This window comes from Pristiophorus japonicus, chromosome 3, assembly GCF_044704955.1.
Source record: "Pristiophorus japonicus isolate sPriJap1 chromosome 3, sPriJap1.hap1, whole genome shotgun sequence".
Lineage (NCBI taxonomy): Eukaryota > Metazoa > Chordata > Chondrichthyes > Pristiophoridae > Pristiophorus > Pristiophorus japonicus.
Genome location: NC_091979.1, coordinates 91465651 through 91487021, shown reverse-complemented (window position 1 = coordinate 91487021; position 21371 = coordinate 91465651). Strand labels below are relative to the sequence as shown.

Here is a 21371-nt window from a genome sequence, read left to right as displayed (position 1 = left end):
ACAGGGCTGGGTGTGTTGTACAACAAGCCAAAGTAGCGGGCGAATCCCAACCGGTTGTACATGTATCCAATAAGTTACCCAAGGCTGTAGCCTGCGTTCACGGGACAAAAGTGATGCACCAAAATGTGTCCCAATATTTGCTCAAGTCAGATAAGCTGCCAATCTCACAGTCTTTGGAGAGCAGAGGCACCATTATCAATGCTTTGTCTCGAATAGGTCTAACACCGTCTGTCTACTGTAACATGATCCGCACGGGCCAGGCATGGAGAATGGCGCTGATGCCCTCAGTTGGCTACCGTTGCCCATCACCCGGGTGGAAACGGCACAGCCTACAGACCTGCTCGTTGTTATGGAAGTGCTAGAAAGCGAGGGGTCAACCGTAACGGCTCCCCAGACAAGGACTGGACCAGCCAGGATCCCACGTTATCGCCTGCTAATGATGAACCGCTAGACGGGATGTTGCAGCTTATCCGTCGCAAAGACATAATGCTCATCCCATCAGATTGGCCCCTATGGGACAACCTTGCAATGTTGCAAAGAAAGACAGGGAGGCTACATACAGTTGGTGGTCCTAGGCCTCCATACCATGGCCCAGGATTCACGGGGACCACATGGCCTCCCGCTACTACTGAAAGTTTCAAGGCCATATCTGCCATCCTTGGCTTGCTGGACCTTAGGGTCAGCGACAATAGTCCAGAGCGGGCAGCCCAAATTATAAAGCCGAGCACCACATGTGTCACGGTAGACTACCCACAGACCCGGCTATCCCGGGTGCTACGCAGTCACCGGGCTGAATCACTCAGAACTGGGCCTTCCATATGCTATCAGCTGAGAATGCACCTTGATCGTACGGCTCCTCCACGCGACATCAGAATAAATGATGTCGACCATGAGCATGGCCTCAGATGGGCGGCCAGCACTGTATTAGCCAAAGAGGGGAATGGTTTGTGATGAAAATGGAGTGTTTGTTCTGAAACCATGTAATGGGCAAACGCAGAAAGCATTTGGACCAGACCAAACTGCGATCTACAGATAAGTAGGAAGTCTGTAAAGGAACTGTCCCCCAACGACCCACTAACACAATCGACCTCGCTGTCAACCACAAGGATAAACCCTACATGCTCGACAGTCCGATCAGACCAGCCGTGTGGCCGTGCAGCAATGATCTGACCGACTCACCCATGCCAGGACTTCAACTCAGGCGATCAACCCGGGAACACAGAGCCTTGAATCGCCTCAACTTGTAAATAACTTGTATATAGCTCTTTACAATATACATTACCGATTTGAATGAAGGAATTGAGTGTAGTTTGCAGATGACACTAAACTGGGTGACGGTGTGAGCTGTGAGGGGGACGCTAGGAGGTTGCAGGGTGACTTGGACAGGTTAGGTGAGTGGGCAAATGTATGGCAGATGCAGTATCATGTGGATAAATGTGAGGTTATCCACTTTGGGGAAAAAAACGCGAAGACAGAATATTATCTGAATGGCGGCAGATTAGGAAAAGGGGAGGTGCAACGAGACCTGTGTGTCATGGTTCATCAGTCACTGAAAGTTGGCATGCAGGTACAGCAGGCAGTGAAGAAGGCAAATGGCATGTTGGCCTTCATAGCTAGGGGATTTGAGTATAGGAGCAGGGAGGTCTTACTGCAGTTGTACAGGGCCTTGGTGAGGCCTCACCTGGAATACTGTGTTCAGTTTTGGTCTCCTAATCTGAGGAAGGATGTTCTTGCTATTGAGGGAGTGCAGCGAAGGTTCACCAGAGTGATTCCGGGATGGCAGGACTGACGTATGAGGAGAGACTGGATCAACTGGGCCTGTATTCGCTGGAGTTTAGAAGGATGAGAGGGGATCTCATAGAAACATATAACATTCTGACGGGACTGAACAGTTTAGATGCAGGAAGAATGTTCCCGATGTTGGGGAAGTCCAGAACCAGGGGGCACAGTCTAAGGATAAGGGGTAAGCCATTTAGGACTGAGATGAGGAGAAACTTCTTCACTCAGAGAGTTGTTAACCTGTGGAATTCCCTGCCGCAGAGAGTTGTTGATGCCAGCTCATTGGATATATTCAAGAGGGAGTTAGATATGGCACTTACAGCTAAGGGGATCAAGGGGTATGGAGAGAAAGCAGGAAAGGGATACTGAGGTGAACGATCAGCCATGATCTTATTGAATGGTGGTGCAGGCTCGAAGGGCCGAATGGCCTATTCCTGCACCTATTTTCTATGTTTCTATGTTTCCATGATATAATTGGGATTACAGAGACATGGCTCCAGGGTGACCAAGGCTGGGAACTCAACATCCAGGGATATTCAACATTCAGGAAGGATAGAGAGAAATGAAAAGGAGGTGGGGTAGCGTTGCTGGTTAAAGAGGAAATTAATGCAATAGTAAGGAAGGACATTAGCTTGGATGATGTGGAATCTGTATGGGTAGAGCTGCGGAATAACAAAGGGCAGAAAACGATAGTGGGAGTTGTGTACAGACCACCAAACAGTTGTAGCGAGATTGGGGACAGCATCAAACAAGAAATTAGGGATGCATGCACTAAAGGTACAGCAGTTATCATGGGCGACTTTAATCTACATATAGGTTGGGCTAACCAAACTGGTAGCAATACGGCGGAGGAGGATTTCCTGGAATGTATTAGGGATGGTTTTCTAGACCAATATGTCGAGGAACCAACAAGAGGGCCATCCTAGACTGGGTGATTTATATTGAGAAAGGACTAATTAGCAATCTTGTTGTGCGAGGCCCATTGGGGAAGAGTGAACATAATATGATAGAATTCTTTATTAAGATGGAGAGTGACACAGTTAATTCAGAGACTAGGGTCCTGAAGGAAAGGTAATTTCGGTGGTATGACATGTGAATTGACTAGAATAGACTGGCGAATGAAACTTAAAGGGTGGACGGTGGATAGGCAATGGCAGACATTTATAAATCACATGGATGAACTTCAACAATTGTACATCCCTGTCTGGAGTAAAAATAAAATGGGGAAGGTGGCTCAACCGTGGCTCACAAGGGAAATTAGGGATAGTGTTAAATCTAAGCAACAGGCATATAAATTGGCCAGAAAAAGCAGCAAACCTGAGGACTGGGAGAAATTTAGAATCCAGCAGAGGAGGACAAAGGATTTAATTAGCAGGGGGGAAATAGAGTATAAGAGGCAGCTTGCTGGGAACATAAAAACTGACTGCAAAAGCTTCTATAGATATGTGAAGAGAAAGAGATTAGTGAAGACAAACGTAGGTCCCTTGCAGTCAGAAGCATAGAAACATAGAAATATAGAAAATAGGTGCAGGAGTAGGCCATTGGGCTCTTCGAGCCTGCACCACCATTCAATAAGATCATGGCTGATCATTCACCTCAGTACCCCTTTTCTGCTTTCTCTTCTTACCCCTTGACCCCTTTAACCGTAAGGGCCATATTTAACTCCCTCTTGAATATATCCAACGAACTTGCATCAACAACTCTCTGCGGTAGAGAATTCCACAGGTTAACAACTCTCTGAGTGAAGAAATCTTTCCTCATCTCAGTCCTAAATGGCTTACCCCTTATCCTTAGACTGTGTCCCCTGGTTCTGGACTTCCCCAACATCGGGAACATTCTTCCTGAATCTAAACTGTTCAGTATCGTCAGAATTTTATATGTTTCTATGAGATCCCCTCTCATCCTTCTAAACTCCAGCGAATACAGGCCCAGTCAATCCAGTCTCTCCTCATATGTCAGTCCTGCCATCCCGGAAATCAGTCTGGTGACCCTTCGCTGCACTCCCTCAATAGCAAGAACGTCCTTCCTCAGATTAGGAGACCAAAACTGAACACAATATTCCAGGTGAGGCCTCACCAAGGCCCTGTACAACTGCAGTAAGACCTCCCTGCTCCTATACTCATATCCCCCAGCTATGAAGGCCAACATACCATTTGCCTTCTTCACCACCTGCTGTACCTGTATGCCAACTTTCAATGACTGATGTACCATGACACCCAAATCTCGTTGCACCTCCCCTTTTCCTAATCTGCCGCCATTCAGATAATATTCTGCCTTCGTGTTTTTGCCACCAAAGTGGATAACCTCACAGTTATCCACATTATACTGCATCTGCCATGCATTTTCCCACTCACCTAACCTGTCCAAGTCACCCTGTAGCCTCTTAGCATCCTCCTCACAGCTCACACCGCCACCCAGCTTAGTGTCATCTGTAAACTTGGAGATATTGCACTCAATTCCTTCATCTAAATCATTGATGTATATTGTAAATAACTGGGGTCCCAGCACTGAGCCCTGCAGCACCCCACTAGTCACTGCCTGCCATTCTGAAAAGGACCTGTTTATCCCGACTCTCTGCTTCCTGTCTGCCAACCAGTTCACTATCCACATCACACAGTCAGGAGAAAGGGAGTGCTCGGTTATTGGCATCTTGCTTGGGCTCCCTTTTGGTCTGGACAAGGAATAGGAGGAGGACTTGAGGCCAGGCAGAGCAGCACCACCTGCTGCAGGAAAGAGGGACAAGGGGGCGAGGTGGCATCTTTCCCCCCTGCAGTACAGGACATCCCTCCTCTTCTGGACCTCCAATTCTGCGTCCGAGAACCTGTGCGCCCTCTTACTCGGTTCCTGAATCATCCTGCAACGTTGCACTGTGTGCCAGTCAGAGAACTCCATACCTAAAGTGGAAGTGGGCGAGCAAAAATTGTATCTAATCAGCACTTGAGTGCTAAACCTGCAGATGTTTGGTTTAGCACCTCCAGGAAAATTCAAATTATGGTAATCAGCAATTACGACCAAAACTACATGCTAAATCCAAATTTTCAAACAGGCGTATGTTATTAGCACAACATCCATTTGGTGCCTGTTTTCACCCTTTGGTCGAAATAACCCCCAGGGTCTTTAACATCGAAAAAGTCTCCCACGGCACATCACAGAACTGTAATCAGACAAAAATTGACACTGAGCCAAATAATGAGATATATTCGAAGGGGTAACTAAAAGCTTGGTCAGAGATTGACTTTAATGAAGATCTTGTCAGTGGAGAGGGAGGTGAAGAGGCAAATAGGTTTAGGGAATTCCAGAAGCCTAAGACGCCTGGAAGCAGAGCCGCCAATGGTGGGGAGAAGGGAGTGCGAAGGAATATAAGGTTGTAGGACTAGAGAAGGTTACAAGAGACGAGGCCATGAAGAGATTGGAACACGAGGATGAGAATTTTAAATTTGAGGCTGTGTAGGTCCGCAAGCACAGGGACAATGGATGAGCACGGCTGGACGTGGTATAGAATACTGGCCGCAACATTTTGGGCACCTTTCATGTCAGCAGTCTCCAGAAATATTGCTTTTTAAAGATGTATTGGTTTACGGGATGTAAGTGTCGTTGGCAAGGCTGGCATTTATTGCCCATCCCTAACTGCCTTTTTGAACTGCTGCAGATTGTGGTGAAAGTAATTCCATAGTCATAGTGGTTTGGCACAACTGAGTGGACAGTTACGAGTCAACCACATTGCTGTGGGGTCTGGAGTCACATGTAGGCCAGACCGGGTAAGGATGGCAGATTTCCTTCCCTAAAGACATTAGTGAACCAGTTGAGTTTTTACGACAATCCGATAGTTTCATAATCACCATTACTGATTAATTCTAGATTTATTTAATTAACCGAATTTAAATTCCCCAGCTGCTGTGGTAGGATTTGATCTCTTTCTCCAGATTATTAGCGCAGGTCTCTGGATTACTAGTCCAGTAACATAATCACTATTCTACCGTACCCTGTGACTAATACCTGAATGTAATTTTGAATTCTTTCATATTTTCAGTTTTTGAGGCAATTAAACAGTCAGTAAAATACATCAAATTGCTGAGAGTCGGCACTGGCTCGACGGGCCGAATGGCCTTCTTCCGTGCTGTAACCATTCTATGATTCTAAGCCCGCCACCACCAAATTGCCGCCAAAAAGATCGCTAAGATTCTTCAAATAACGCTGGCAAAAAATTGCATAAAAAAGAGAAAAAATACTGCTCTGTGAGAAAATGGATCTTACATTTAGATTCTCGGCGGTTAAACGCGATCCTGGGCAAATTGGGCAGTTCTTAACCAGAATGGGCGGTAATTATTTAAATTTAGACCGAGGCTGTGATTGGGAGGGGGGAAAACACAAAAAATATTTTTTCAATGAAACAAAAAATAAAAATTCAGAAAACATTCTCAAGACTCTTTTTAACGTAGTCGTCGTAAAAGAATTTCAAAAGAATTATGAAAAAACCTTCAACTTACCTTTCTTTGCAGGGTATTTACCGACCGCCCAGCTCTGGCTGCTTTTCATGGGTGGTTTTGTCGATCTTACCAACGGGTCACCGCTGAGCCCAAACTTGGGCGGTGGAGGTTTTATGGGCGGTGCACGTGGGCAGTCCACTCCCCAGCGATATTTTGAAAATGTTGGCGGAACTCTTTAAAAAATTAAGTGGAAACTTTCGCCGGGTGGTTTTCCACCAAAAACAAGCAGGACCGCCGAGCAAACCGACAAAAATGAAGAAGAAAGTTTAGCCCATTGATTCTATGAACTGAGAATAATCTACTTTATCAGAGCCTAACCGTGGGCTTGCAAATATTAAATTATTGATAGCAACGAACACAAAGAAACTTTTACATTTTCATTAAATCTAGATGTTCACAATATGTTAGTTTTTGAGAATCGCTTCATATGGATATTTAGAGTAACAAGTTTGTACATCACAGTTGGACTTTGTACTTACATCTCCAACTCGCGCGGGATACTAATCACCCCCAAGATTTGACAGGCAAGTGGACGGATTATACTTGGATCTAAGCCTGAAAGCTTTATATATATAGTCCTTTGGCTCCGCATGACCATTACAGCTGCTTGACATGGTGGTTTTTCTGCAGTGAATGGCCTCAGCGCCATAACCATGAACAAAGGAAGGCTAGCACGCATTTGCAAAATAAGTTCCCATGATGGTGTATCAATATATTGAACTTGGTCAATGACTAGCAGAACTGTATCACTCGCAATATTCTGTAGGGACCATACACAGCAAACAGATAGACAATTAGTGATAAAACTGGATATTATCTTTAGCTGATCTATATACAATAAAATAAGCAAGTTATACAGACATTAAACTTTATTTAATAATAACTTAATAACTTTTATTTATATAGCGCCTTTAATGGAGTAAAACGTCCCAAGGTGCTTTACGGCAGTGTTACAAGACAAAACAGATAAATTTGATTCCAAGTCACAAAAGAAGAAATCAAGGCAGATGACAAAAAGCTTGGTTAAAGAGGGAGGTTTTAAGGAGTGTCTTAAAGGAGTAAAGAGAGGTTGAGTGGCAGAGAGGTTTAGGGAGAGAGAACCAGAGCTTAGGGCCCAAACAGCTAAAGATACAGCCACCGATGGTTGAGCAGTTGTAATGAAGGATGTTCAAGAGGGCAGAATTTGTGGAGCGCAGACATCTTGTTGGGTTGTGAGGCTGAAAAAGATTACATAGATAGTGAGGGACAAGGCCATGGAGTGACTTGTAAACAAGGATGAGAATTTTGAAATTGAGGTGTTGTTTAACCGGGAGCCAATGTAGGTCAGAAAGCACAAAGGTGATGGGTGATCGTGACTTGGTGCGAGTTCGGACACGGGCTGCTGAGTTTTAGATGACTTCAAGTTTACGTAGTGTAGAATGTGAGAGGCCAGGAGGGAATGAGTTGGAGTAGTCAAGTCTAGAGGTAACAAAGGCATGAATGAGGATTTCAGCAGTGAGGCAGGAGCGGAGGCGGGCAATGTTACGGATGTGGAAAAAGGCGGTTTTAGTTATGCCACGAATATGTTGCTGGAAACTCATTTCAGGGTCAAATATGATACCTAGGTTGCGAACAGTCTTGTTCACCCTCAGATTGATGCTAGGGAGAGGGATGGAGTCAGTGGTAAGGGAACGCAGTTTGTGGTGGGGACCAAAGATAATGGCTCCGGTCTTCCAATATTTAATTGGAGAATATTTCTGCTCATCCAGTACTGGATGTCGGACAAGCAATCTGACAATTTAGATACCAAGCAGGGGTTGAGAGAAGAGGTGGAAAGGAAGAGCTGGGTGTCGTCAGCATACATGTGGAAACTGACTCCGTGTTTTCGGATGATATCACCAAGGGGCAGCATATAGATGAGAAATAAGAGGGGGCCAAGGACAGATCCTTGGAGGACACCAGAAGTAACGATGCAGGAGTGGGAAGAGAAGCCATTGCAGGAGATTTTATGGCTACAATTAAATAGATAAGAATGGAACCAGGCGAGTGAATGCATGCCCACCCAGCTGGATGATGGAGGAAGATGGAGTGGTCAACTGTGTCGAAGGCTGCAAACAGGTCCAGAAGGACAAGGAGGGATAGATTACATTTGTCACACTCACAAAGGATGTCATTTGTGACTTTGATGAGAGCCGTTTCGATACTGTGGCAAGGGTGAAAACTAGATTGACAGGATTCAAACATTGAATTAATGGAAAGATGGTCACGGATTTGGGAGGCGACAACACGTTCAAATACTTTGGACAGGAAAGGGAGGTTGGGGATGGGGCAATAGCTCGCAAGCAAAGTTGGGTCAACAGTTGGTTGTTTGAGGAGAGGGGTGATGACGGCAGATTTGAAGGAGGGGGGAACAGTACCTGAGGAGAGAGAACTGTTAACAATGTCAGCTAACATGGGAGCCAAAAAAGGAAGTTGGGTGGTCAGCAGTTTAGTGAGAATAGGGTCAAAGGAGCAGGAAGTGGGTTTCATGGACAAAATAAGCTTGGAGAGATCAAGAGGGGAGATCAAAGAGAAACTAGAGAAAGATATGAGTTTAGGACTGGGGCAGGTGGGAGCCTCAGATGAAGTTTGACCCTGTGGGCTAGGTGAAGGAAGGAAACTCGCAGAGGCAGCTGATCAGATGGTCTCAATCTTTGAGACAAAGAAGTCCATGAGCTCCTCACACTTGTTGTTGGAGGTGAGTGTGGTGGAGACAGGGGAGAGGGGTTTAAGGAGAATAGTAGCCCAGGTTTATTTTTGCAATATTTTAAGTTATATTTAAAAGAAAGAAGAAACTTTATTTAAGACTTTATTGATGTTCTATCAGAATAGCTTAATCTGACTTCAAAGTTGTACATAATACACCTCTGCCTCTCATCAATTGTCTTCTAGGACTTTGCCAGTCTGTATGACTCAATACCACAACAGTGGTTACCCACTGAGCATTAATGCACCTTTTATAAATTTTGTTTAGAATTGTATTGCATGCATATTATTCCTATACAATTATTGCAAATTGTGTCACCAGTGAACCATTTTTGAAACTTAGTTGAATCCTTTACATTAATATCTTGAGAACACCATCACTGCCAAGTTCCTCTGCAAGTCACGCACCATCCTGACTTACACATGTTTTGCCATTCCTTCATTGTCACTGGGTCAAAATCCTGGTATTGTGCATTGTGGTAGCACCTTCATGACACAGAGTTCAATGGTTCAAGAAGGTCACCACTTTCTCAAGGATTGCCAATAAATGCTGGCCCTGCCAGTGATGCCCATATCCAAACAATTAATATAACAAGAAACAATCTACACTTTATCATGTCAAGAGTACATTACAGTAAATATTTCAGACAATCCCATCCAGTTAAGTTAGTTTATCAATCTTTAATTATTAATTACACTACACCAGTTATTATGCTGCATAATATGCGAGCCAATAATTCAGTGTCAATTTATTTTTAAGGAATATTTTGAGAAATTTATTTTGAGCACATAAAAGTTATTGGGCCAAAAATCGCAGACTCTACGGGCATGTACAATATGTGCACACACCTGTAGAGGCCCTACAAGTGTTGGTTCTTGCCGTGCGATGCGCATGCACTGAAATCTGGCACTTGCGAACTGTCAACATTTATTTTGACAGTTCCAATGCATCCCCGTTTGAAGGGCCTTTGCGGGTGGAGATTTAGGTTATTTGCCCAACTTTTGCCCAGTGAATGTCCTTCAAACTCTTACGCCTGGTAAAAGCAGGCATGAGGCCTGCTCTTACCAGTGTAAGAGTTTTAACAGATAGAAAAATAAAATTTTATTACTAATTTTTATATTAAAAACTCTGTCCATTACCCCTATTAAAACATATTAAAATTTTTTCAAAAAAAAACAATTTTTTCTAAAACATTTAATTAAATTCAATTTCAATTAATTTTAAATATGTGGTGTTTTTTTATTTATTTAAAATGTTTAGATTTTTGAGGGTACCCCATTCATAGAAATGGTGATTTCCGTACAAACAGAACTCACCATTACTGTGAATGGGAATATGCCATTTTCATTGGTTGGTCCGGCCCACATGATCACAGAATGCACATACGCTCCTGGAATATGTGGGCCTCTGCACTGGGCTGCGCCTGGAGGCCTTGTAGCGCAAGTATTCGTTCCTCCGGGACCACCAGGTACATTCGTAAGTATTTTTGTGGTCGGGGGCATCCGCCCGAGGGAAGCCTCCGAGCGCAATTTCAGGGCCATTAATTTTAATAAAGATCAACTGCAGCAGCAAATTATTGCAGAAAAGCAAGTTGCCAATTAATTTATTACTATCTATGGAGACATATTTATTGCAGTGTTATCATCATAGGCAGTGCCTCGGGATCGAGGAAGACTTGCTTCCACTCTTAAAATGAGTCCTTAGGTGGCTGAATAGTCCAATTTGAGAACCACAGTCCCTGTCACAGGTAGGGCAGATAGTCGTTGAGGGAAAGGGTGGGTGGGACAGGTTTGCTGCACGCTCTTTCCGCTGCCTGCGCTTGATTTCTGCATGCTCTCTGCGATGAAACCCAAGGTGCTCAGCGTCCTCCCGGATGCACTTCCTCCACTTAGGGTGATCTTTGGACAGGGAATCCAAGGTGTCAGTGGAGATGTTGCACTTTTTCAGGGAGGCTTTGAGGGTGTAAATTCTTTCTAACTCTGCTGATTAACTATCTAAAATATTCAGTATGTAAAGAAACAGAATGGGGCCCACTTCTAACCATGGCATGATAGCAGCAAAAAAAATGTATTCCCCCCTGCCCCCACCTCTGCCTCCACAGTTACACAAATAGGGACTGAAATGTACAGTGAACATAGGTACTTACTGTGCACATTTATTTGGTACCTGGTTTGAGATGCATTGGCTATTTTGATTTTCACCCTGGTTAGAATTGAACCCCAGAAAGCTAATCAAACTATTGTTACCTGCTTGCTTATTGCGATCACATAACTTCTAAATGCTCTGTGCTTGGTCCTACTGTCCATGAGAGAGACTCTTTCTGAAATTGCAAACTGAAAAACAAAATTAATATGTTGAGCATGTTTTTTAAAATTCCAAATTTTCATCCATCCTCTCCAGTAGGCACGTGTTTCTTGCTGGAGTACAATTCCAAAGGTGTTAGTTGCCCACTGGTACCATGCCCAAGGTACCATTCTTCATGTGTGAACTTAGAAACTAAATGCAGGTCGGCTACTTGACTGTGGAAGGCAGCACACTTACACTGATCTTGATCTTGTCTATGAGGATGTGGTAATGTGGTGGTTATGTTACAGGACTAGTAATTCAGAGGCCTGGACTAATAATTCAGAGTAAGTCAGTACACATCTCACAAGATTGAGAATTTGAATTCAGTTTTAAAAAATCTGGATATAAAAAGCTTGTATCAGTAAAAATGTCCATAAAGCTGTCAAATTTTCATAAAATCCCAACTGGTTCACTGATATCTTTTAGGGAAGGAGACCTACTGTCCTTATCCAGTCTGGCCTAAAAGTGACTCCAGTCCCACACCAATGTAGTTGACTGTTAACTGCCATCTGAAATGTCTAGCAAGCCACTTGTATCAAAGCATGACACAGAATAACAAGAATAAAACCAGGTTGACCAGTTAGCTGCAACCTAGGCATCGAAGCAGGACATGACAAAGACACACCTACGTTGACCCTGTAAAGATCCAAGTAAAAGCCCAACATAGTCTTTACGAAAAGATATACTTGCTTTGGAGGCATTTCAGAGAAGGTTCACTAGGTTGATTCTGGGGATGAGGGTTTGGCTTATGAGGAAAGGTTGAGTAGGTTGGGCCACCACTCATTGGAATTCAGAAGAATGAGAGGTGATCTTATCGAAATGTATAAGATTATGAGGGGCTTGACAAGGTGGATGCAGAGAGGATGTTTCCACTGATGGGGGAGACTACAACTCGAGGGCACGATCTTAGAATAAGGGGCCGCCCATTTAAAACTGAGATGAGGAGAAATTTCTTCTCTCAGAGGGTTGTAAATCTGTAGAATTCGCTGCCTCAGAGTGCTGTGGAAGCTGGGACATTGAGTAAATTTAAGACAGAAATAGACAGTTTCTTAAATGATAAGGAGATAAGGGGTTATGGGGAGCGGGCAGGGAAGTGGAGCTGAGTCCATGATCAGATCAGCCATGATCGTATTAAATGGCGGAGCAGGCTCGAGGGGCCGTATGGCCTACTCGTGTTCCTATTTCTTATGTTCTTATAGTCATACTCACAGAATCATATCTATCAGCCAACATGCAAGAATCCTCCATCACGATCACTGGGTGCGTCCTGTCCTACTGCCAAGATGGAGAGTGGGGGTTGGGTGGGAGCGTGGGCATGGGAAGTGTCTTCAACTTTGATTCTGGACTCAGTGAAGTTTCATGCCTTCAGGTCAAACATGGACAAGGAAACTTCATGCTAATTACCACCCTCCCTCAGATGATGAATCCTGACGGTGGTAATCTCCAATTACTACCCACGCCACGTGCAAATTGGCATAGGGATAAATGGATCAGAAAAGTAAATGCGTGGCTGAAAGACTGGTGTGGGAAGGAGGGGTTTCATTTCATGGGAAACTAACACCAGTAATGGAACAGGAAGGAGCTGTACTGCTGGGATACACTGCACCTGAACTAGGCTGGATCCAAGATACAAGCGGAAAGGTTAATTAGGGCTGCAGAAAGGACTTTAAACCAATAAAGAGGGAGAAGGGTTAGCGTAGAAATAATAGTAAAAATTATAATAACCTTAAAATAGGAAAAAGGGATGACAACAAAAATGATAAAGATAATATAAATACTCCAGCTTCAGAAAAAAGTAAACACAGCTCTACATCACCACCACCTCCCTCAACCTCTCTCTTCTCTGATTAGTCACACTGCCTGTCCAACAATCAGTCCTTGATGAGCAGAAATTTCCTCCAGCTTAAAAAAAAATGCATTCATGGGATGTGGGATGTCATGTATGTAGACCATGTATACTAACTGTATAGCCACATAAGCTGTGCCACCAGAGGGCACTGCGGTGGGAGACCTGAGGGTCACCTGCATAGGTGTGCAAGGCCCAGTATAAAAGGCTGCTCACCATGTTTGTGCCTCACTCTGGAGTTACAATAAATGGGACTACGGTCGCAACTGCTCAAGTACAATACTAGACCTCGTGGTATCATTCATAAGAGTATTAAAGACATAACAACTGGGGACGAGATTGCGAACTTTCACGCAAAAATGACTAACGTTGGTGCATTAGAAAAGTTCTCAGAGGGTGAAGATTGGGAAGCCTTTATGGAGCGACTCGACCAATATTTCGTAGCAAACGACCTGGTAGGCGATGATTCAGCCACGCTGGCAGATAAGCGCAGAGCTATCCTGTTGACCAGTTGTAGTCCCGCGGTCTACGACCTCGTCAGGGACTTGCTTGCACCAGAGAAAACGACCAAGTCATACGAGGAGCTGAAAGTGCTAATTCGGGACCAACTCAAACTGAACGAGAGCATCCTCACGGCAAGGCATCGATTTTATACACATCGCCACCCCGAGGGCCAGGAAATCGCGAGGTATGCTGCCGACCTCAGGAGGCTGGCAGGACCGTGTGAATTCGACATATCCCTTACCGATGCGTTGCGGGACATCTTCGTAATTGGCATTAGTCATGAGGCCCTTCTTCGCAGGCTACTGTCTGCCGAAACCACTGTCACTCTGCAGAAGGCCATCAGCATCAGCCAGGCATTCATGACCTCAAGCTACAGCTCCAAGCAGATGATGACTCACTCTCAGGACTCAAACCCGGAAAGTACTGTATATAGAATGATGCCTTTCACAGGCAGAACTGTTGAATGTGAATCTGCCCAGGGCAGAGCGTACAGGCCCCCGAGTCCTTTAACTCAGAGTCCGCCAAGGGGTGCAAACGTAAATCGGGTAGCACTATGCTGGCATTGCGGAGGTAATCACAGGGCTCATCAGTGTCGGTTCAGAGACAATGTGTGCAAAGGCTGCAGCACAAAGGGCCACCTCCAGCGAATGTGCAAAAGAGCTGTGACTCGCCATGTGGAAGAAGAGTCAGCAGATGGCTGTGAATCCAGCGCAGATTACGAGGAGATGGCTAGAGACAGCTAAGTCCCAGGACAAAGTGTATGGAGTATATACCTGCACCACAGATAGTCCGCCAATGATAATGGAAGTCAAGATAAATGGCGTTCCAGTCTTCATGGAAGTGGACACGGGGGCGAGTCAGTCAGTAATGAACCAGGAGGTCTTTGAGAGGCTATGGAATGATCAAACTGAACGATCCAAGCTGCACACCTACACCAAGGAACTGATATCAGTTGTTGGTAGTGCGGATGTAAGTGTATTCCATGTTAGCGCGGTGCATAATTTACCATTGTGGATTGTTTCAGGTGATGGACCAACGCTACTTGGAAGAAGATGGATGGGGAAGATTCATTGGAACTGGGAAGACTTCATCCATCCAGCGATCATAGAAACATAGAAACATAGAAAATAGGTGGAGTAGTCGGCCATTTGGCCCTTCGAGCCTGCATCACCATTCAATAAAATCATGGCTGATCATTCACCTCAGTACCCCTTTCCTGCTTTCTCTCCATACCCCTTGATCCCTTTAGCCTTAAGGGCCATATCTAATTCCCTCTTGAATATATTCAATGAACTGGCATCAACGACTCTCTGCGGTAGGGAATTCCACAGGTTAACAACTCTCTGAGTGAAGAAATCTTTCCTCATCTCAGTCCTAAATGGCTTACCCCTTATCTTTAGACTATGTCCTCTGGTTCTGGACTTCCCCAACATCGGGAACATTCTTCCTGCATCTAACTTGTCCAGTCCCGTCAGAATGTTACATGTTTCTATGAGATCCCCTCTCATCCTTCCAAACTCCAGTGAATACAGGCCCAGTCAATCCTGTCTCTCCTCATATGTCAATCCTGCCATCCCGGGAATCAGTCTGGTGACCCTTCGCTGCACTCCCTCAATAGCAAGAACGTCCTTCCTCAGATTAGGAGACCAAAATTGAAAACAAAATTCCAGGTGAGGCCTCACCAAGGCACTATACAACTGCAGTAAGACCTCCCTGCTCCTATACACAAATCCCCCAGATATGAAGGCCAACATACCATTTGGCTTCTTCACCTCCTGCTGTACCTGCATACCAACTTTCAATGACTGATGTACCATGACACCACAGGTCTCGTTGCACCTCCCCTTTTCCTAATCTGCCGCCACTCAGATAATATTCTGCCTTCGTGTTTTTGCCACCAAAGTGGATAACCTCACATTTATCCACATTATACTGCATCTGCCATGCATTTGCCCACTCACCTAACTTGTCCAAGTCACCCTGTAGCCTCTTAGCGTCCTCCTCACAGCTCACACCGCCACCCAGTTTAGTGTCATCTGCAAACTTGGAGATATTACACTCAATTCCTTCATCTAAATCATTGATGTATATTGTAAAGAGCTGGGGTCCCAGCACTGAGTTCTGCGGCACCCCACTAGTCACTGCCTGCCATTCTGAAAAGGACCCATTTATCCCGACTCTCTGCTTCCTATCTGCCAACCAGTTCTCTATCCATGTCAGTACATTACTCCCAATACCATGTGCTTTAATTTTGCACTCCAATCTCTTGTGTGGGACCTTGTCAAAAGCCTTTTGAAAGTCCAAATACACCACATCCACTGGTTCTCCCCTGTCCACTCTACTAGTTACATCCTCAAAAAATTCCAGAAGATTTGTCAAGCATGATTTCCCTTTCATAAATCCATGCTGACTTGGGCCGATCCGGTCACTGCTTTCCAAATGTGCTGCTATTTCATCTTTAGTAATTGATTCCAACATTTTCCCCACTGCTGATGTCAGGCTAACCAGTTTGTAATTACCCGTTTTTTCTCTCCCTCCTTTCTTAAAAAGTGGTGTTACATTAGCTACCCTCCAGTCCACAGGAACTGATCCAGAGTCGATAGAATATTGGAAAATGATCACCAATGTATCCATTATTTCTAGGGCCACTTCCTTAAGTACTCTGGGATGCAGACTATCAGGCCTCGGGGATTTATCGGCCTTCAATCCCATCAATTTCCCAAACACAATTTCCTGCCTAATAAGGATTTCCTTCAGTTCCTCCTTCTCACTAGACCCTCGGTCCTCTAGTATTTCCAGAAGGTTATTTGTGTCTTCCTTCGTGAAGACAGAACCAAAGTATTTGTTTAACTGGTCTGCCAGTTCTTTGTTCCCCATTACAAATTCACCTGAATCTGACTGCAAGAGACCTACGTTTGGCTTCACTAATCTTTTTCTCTTCACATATCTATAGAAGCTTTTGCAGTCAGTTTTTATGTTCCCGGCAAGCTTCCTTTGTCCTTTGTCCTCCTCTGCTGAATTCTAAATTTCTTCCAGTCCTCAGGTTTGCTGCTTTTTCTGGCCAATTTATATGCTTCTTCCTTGGATTTAACACTATTCTTAATTTCCCTTGTTAGCCACGGTTGAGCCACCTTCCCCATTTCTTGATATCACGTGGAGTGAATTGAATCAGAATTCCCTTCTGTTACAATGGAATACCTTATTCATACATAAGTAATACAATAAGTTCTTTCAAAAATTAAAAAAATCTAATTATGACTAATGTTCATTAATCTTTGCAACCAAACATCAAATGAATTCCAAAGTTACATTTATATTGTTTAGGCACTTTGTAAACAAGTGAGATTTTGATCACTGGATAAATGCACTGCTGTACTGTTATACACTCCTGTCCAAGCTAGACGCCATTTAACATTTCAACTAAAAGTGACCCTATCTTGGATTGCAGACAGCAGTATTTTTAATTAGATCATGATTGTGTGAGCTAATCAGCTAATTTAGCTGCATTAATCATGTAGGCACCAGTGTTCTCAATTGAGTTTTGACTGTCAATTAATTGCTGACAGTGCAGAGATGTTGCAAACTGGTGTTCTTTGTGGGAAAATTATAGCTTAGTCAGGATAACAAGGAAATGCACGTATTGAAGAGATTAGCAGCTGAAGAGTAATTGACTTGAGAAAACAAAGAAATGCAGGAATAGCTCGATAATATTCTTGAGGAGAGATAACCATTAATTAAATGAATGCATCTGTTCTCTAGGTTAGGTCATTCATTTTTGATCTGAACACTGCTGTAAATAAACTTTTCTATGAGCACGTTTATTTTTGGTGTCTGACGACATTGATTACACAAACAGGAACTAGTGTAGTCAACAAGTTGATTAATATTTGGAGCAGCGTGGAGGCCCTGACCTGTGTGAGAGCACCAGCGGTAGGTCAGGGCCATAAAAGGAGCGGCGAGCAGCGATCTGGGAGCAGCGTGGAGGCATACCACTTCGGGGAGCAGCATGAGCTGCGATGGCAGCGAAGAGTGACATCATCAAGGTCCAGGTCAGTGATTGGAGCGTGGGCAGATACAGCAGGAGCGACGAGGTCGGGGCGAAGGAGCGGCGAGAGATTGTGGAGGGACATGATCGGGGCCCAGGAGAGGTATGAGTTTGGGGCCAGGGGCCCAGCGGCGGCACGGGCCAGCCCACACTGCGATATGTGTACGCATTAGGTCCGTGCAGCAAAGCAGGTCTCCAGCCTTCTTGGGTAATCCTTGCCACTGGCCACCACACATTAAAAAAATCCATGCACAGTCATCTTCTACCCTTCAGGATATTGTTCAGGACCTTCATTGGAACACCTGTGAACTTATCCTTTTTTGGCGTGGAAGCAAGTCATCCTCGCTTCCAGGGACTGCCTATGATGGATGATAATATTTGCCAATTGCTCATGAATAACTTGAAGTCACTTAATACTTAGTGCTTCTGTACTTCAGCTTGTCGGACAGTGATATTTCTTTTGCTAGCTCTTCACAATTACATTGCAAAAATCAATTCTCTGATCCTTATGGCACAATGGTAGCCCTATGAAAATGAATGTATGTCTATAGCTCTGTATTGAGACAGGAGAGTTGGTTATGTAGTGCAAATGCAGGGAGTCAGCGCATGGAGATCAATTTTCTGAGACCCCAACTACAAGGACACCATATGTAAAAGTACATTTGATTAATGTTTACAAATAAGAGATTGGTTGTTTTAGTACCTTTACAAAAAGAAGGTCATTTAGAAGACACAAATCATCGACCAACTCTGGCTTTGTTATCTTGCTAAGTAAGACTCTTTCTCGTTCTGCATAACTTTTACAGTGGTTCACCTGAAGCAGCAGAGCCATCATGGTTTGAATAGTATAATAGGGCTCTGTGATATCCATTTTCCCCAATTCAAATGGTAACACCCTGTATCAGAGATAAAATGAAAAATTGACTATTTAATTTATTAACATTTCATTACTTTCATGATGTACAAAGGATATATATTCCTTCATTTACAGAATCCGAGGGAGGGGATTTCAATTGGGAGAAAGTTGTGGGTGTGCAGGGGGCAGTGCGGCAGAAAATCCCATCTCTGTAGGATCCGTTCCTTCCACCCCCACCAGTAAAAATTGGACTATTGTATATAAAAACTCAGAACTGCATCACAGCTTGCAAAAAGAGCTGGGCAAGAAAGGGTTTATTCTAACATTGCAGCCAAACCATCAGACATCATGAGGGATAACGATACAGGATATCTGCCATCGACCTAAATCACTAGACAATGGCAGCAGAAGAGAGACATTCACATCTTCAATGGTTTCATGTTTGAAAAGATACAGGAACATTCATATATTCATTTACCTTAAGGGGTTACATTGTTTAAAAAAAACATATTGTGGACTGTGGCTTCAGAAAGGCTGATATCAGGATAGGCTTAGACAATGGACTAGACCCTGAGCAATTTGGATATGAATGCTACTAGATCATTGTTGTGTATCTGTAAAGCATGCACTCCCATGTTCCGCCACCAGGGAGCTCATCCCCTGAAGTCCCAAGGGATCCCAGCACCTAGCATCCATTGGGAGCACTGTATATAAGCCGGCCCCTAAGGCCTGTTACTCACTCTGGAGTGTCTTATTACTTTAACCTCCCTGTGTGCAGCCTCATCTGTGTTAGGAACACAATAACTGGCGATGAGAATACAAATCCAACGCAAAGATGCAGCAAACTGTGGGCATCCTGGAAAAGTTCTCGGAGGGTGAGGACTGGGAAGCCTAAGTCGAACGACTAGACCAGTACTTTGTAGCCAACGAGCTGGACGGAGAAGGAAGCGCTGCAAAAAGGAGAGCGGTCCTCCTCACGGTCTGCGGGGCACTGATCTACAGCATGAAGAATCTTCTGGCTCCGGTGAAACACACAGATAAGTCATATGAGGAGCTGTATACACTGGTTCGGGAGCATCTTAACCCAAGGGAGAGCATGCTGATGGCGAGGTATCGGTTCAAAACGTGCCAGCGATCTGAAGGTCAGGAAGTGGCGAGCTACGTCGCCAAGCTAAGGCGACTTGCAGGACAATGCGAGTTTGATGGCTACCTGGAGCAAATGCTCAGAACTTTTTTGTACTGGGCATTGGCCACGAGACCATCCTATGAAAACTTTTGACTGTAGAGACAACAACCCTCAGCAAGGCCATTGCAATAGCACAGGCGTTTATGTCCACCAGTGATAACACCAAACAAATCTCTCAGCACACAAATGCTAGCAATGTTCATAAATTAACTGGAACTGTGTTTGCGAGCAGAAATGTTCAGGGCAGAACCCGAGTCTGCAACTGCCAGCAGGCCTCAGGTGACCCAGATGACTCAGAGTCCCCAACAAAGAATGAATGCAAGGCAATTGTTGGCATTGTGCAGGCTTCCATTCAACCTATTCATGCCACTTCAAAGGGTATGTTTGCAAAAGCTTTGGAACAATGGGGCACCTCCAACGAGCTTGCAAATGAGCTGCAAGCTCTGCAAAACCTGCTAAACACCACGTGGCAGAGGAAGATCGGTCCATGGTGGATCAAAGCAATTTCGAGCCACAGAGAGAGGAGGCAGATGCTGAAGAACACAGGGTGCACACATTTTCGACGAAATGTCCACCTATAATGCTAAACGTAAAATTGAATGGCTTACCCGTAGCAATGGAACTGGACACTTGCGCTAGCTAATCCATCATGAGTAAAAAGATGTTTGAGAGACTGTGATGCAACAAGGCATTCAGACCAGCCCTGAGCCCCATCCACACGAAACTGAGAACGTACACCAAAGAGCTTATCACTGTCCTGGGCAGTGCCATGGTCAAGGTTACCTACGAGGGCACGGTGCACGAACTGCCACTCTGGATTATCCCGGGTGATGACCCCACACTGCTTGGAAGGAGTTGGCTGGGCAAAATCCGCTGGAACTGGGATGACATTCGAGTGCTATCACATGTCGATGAGGCCTCATGTACCCAGGTTCTTAACAAATTTCCTTCACTTTTTCAGCCAGGCATTGGAAACTTTTCCGGGGCAAAGATGCGGATCCACTTGGTCCCAGAGGCACGACCCATTCACCACAGCGCGAACAGTACCTCACATGATGAAGGAGAGAGTGGAAATCGAGCTGGACAGGCTGCAACGCGAGGGCATCATCTCCCCAGTGGAATTCAACGATGGGCCAGCCCCATTGTTCCAGTACTCAAAAGTGATGGCACGGTCAGGATTTGGGGCGATTATAAAGTATCTATTAATTGTTTCTCGCTATAAGACCAATACCTGCTACCTAAGGCAGACGACCTATTTGCGACGCTGGCAGGAGGCAAGACATTCACCAAGCTCGACCTGACTTCCGCCTACATGACGCAGGAGCTGAAGGAGTCTTCGAAGGGCCTCACCTGCATCAACACACAGAAGGGACTGTTCATCTACAACAGATGCCCATTTGGAATTCGGTCGGCTGCAGTGATCTTCCAGAGAAACATGGAGAGCCTACTCAAGTTGGGAAACATGGGAGTGCATGCTTTACAGATATAGAACAATCATCATCATCATGGAAAGGTTACTTTGTAGGGACCTCACCATACAGACAGACAGGGGCCAAAGTAATCATGGACAATGACTCTAAATGAGAAACAATTAGCC

The 21371-nt window shown here is 44.6% G+C and overlaps 1 protein-coding gene across 1 annotated transcript in view; it reads right to left on the bottom strand.

Moving 5' to 3' along the window:
* LOC139254114 (adenylate cyclase type 10-like) overlaps positions 1-21371 on the bottom strand; it is a 238749-nt gene that overhangs the window by 50245 nt on the left and 167133 nt on the right. Inside the window, exons 14-16 of the mRNA XM_070873646.1 lie at positions 18436-18628; positions 11238-11324; positions 6746-7026 (exon numbers count right to left, since the gene is read on the bottom strand). Coding sequence (XP_070729747.1) covers positions 6746-7026; positions 11238-11324; positions 18436-18628 — 561 coding nt within the window. The remainder of the gene's footprint in view (positions 1-6745; positions 7027-11237; positions 11325-18435; positions 18629-21371) is intronic.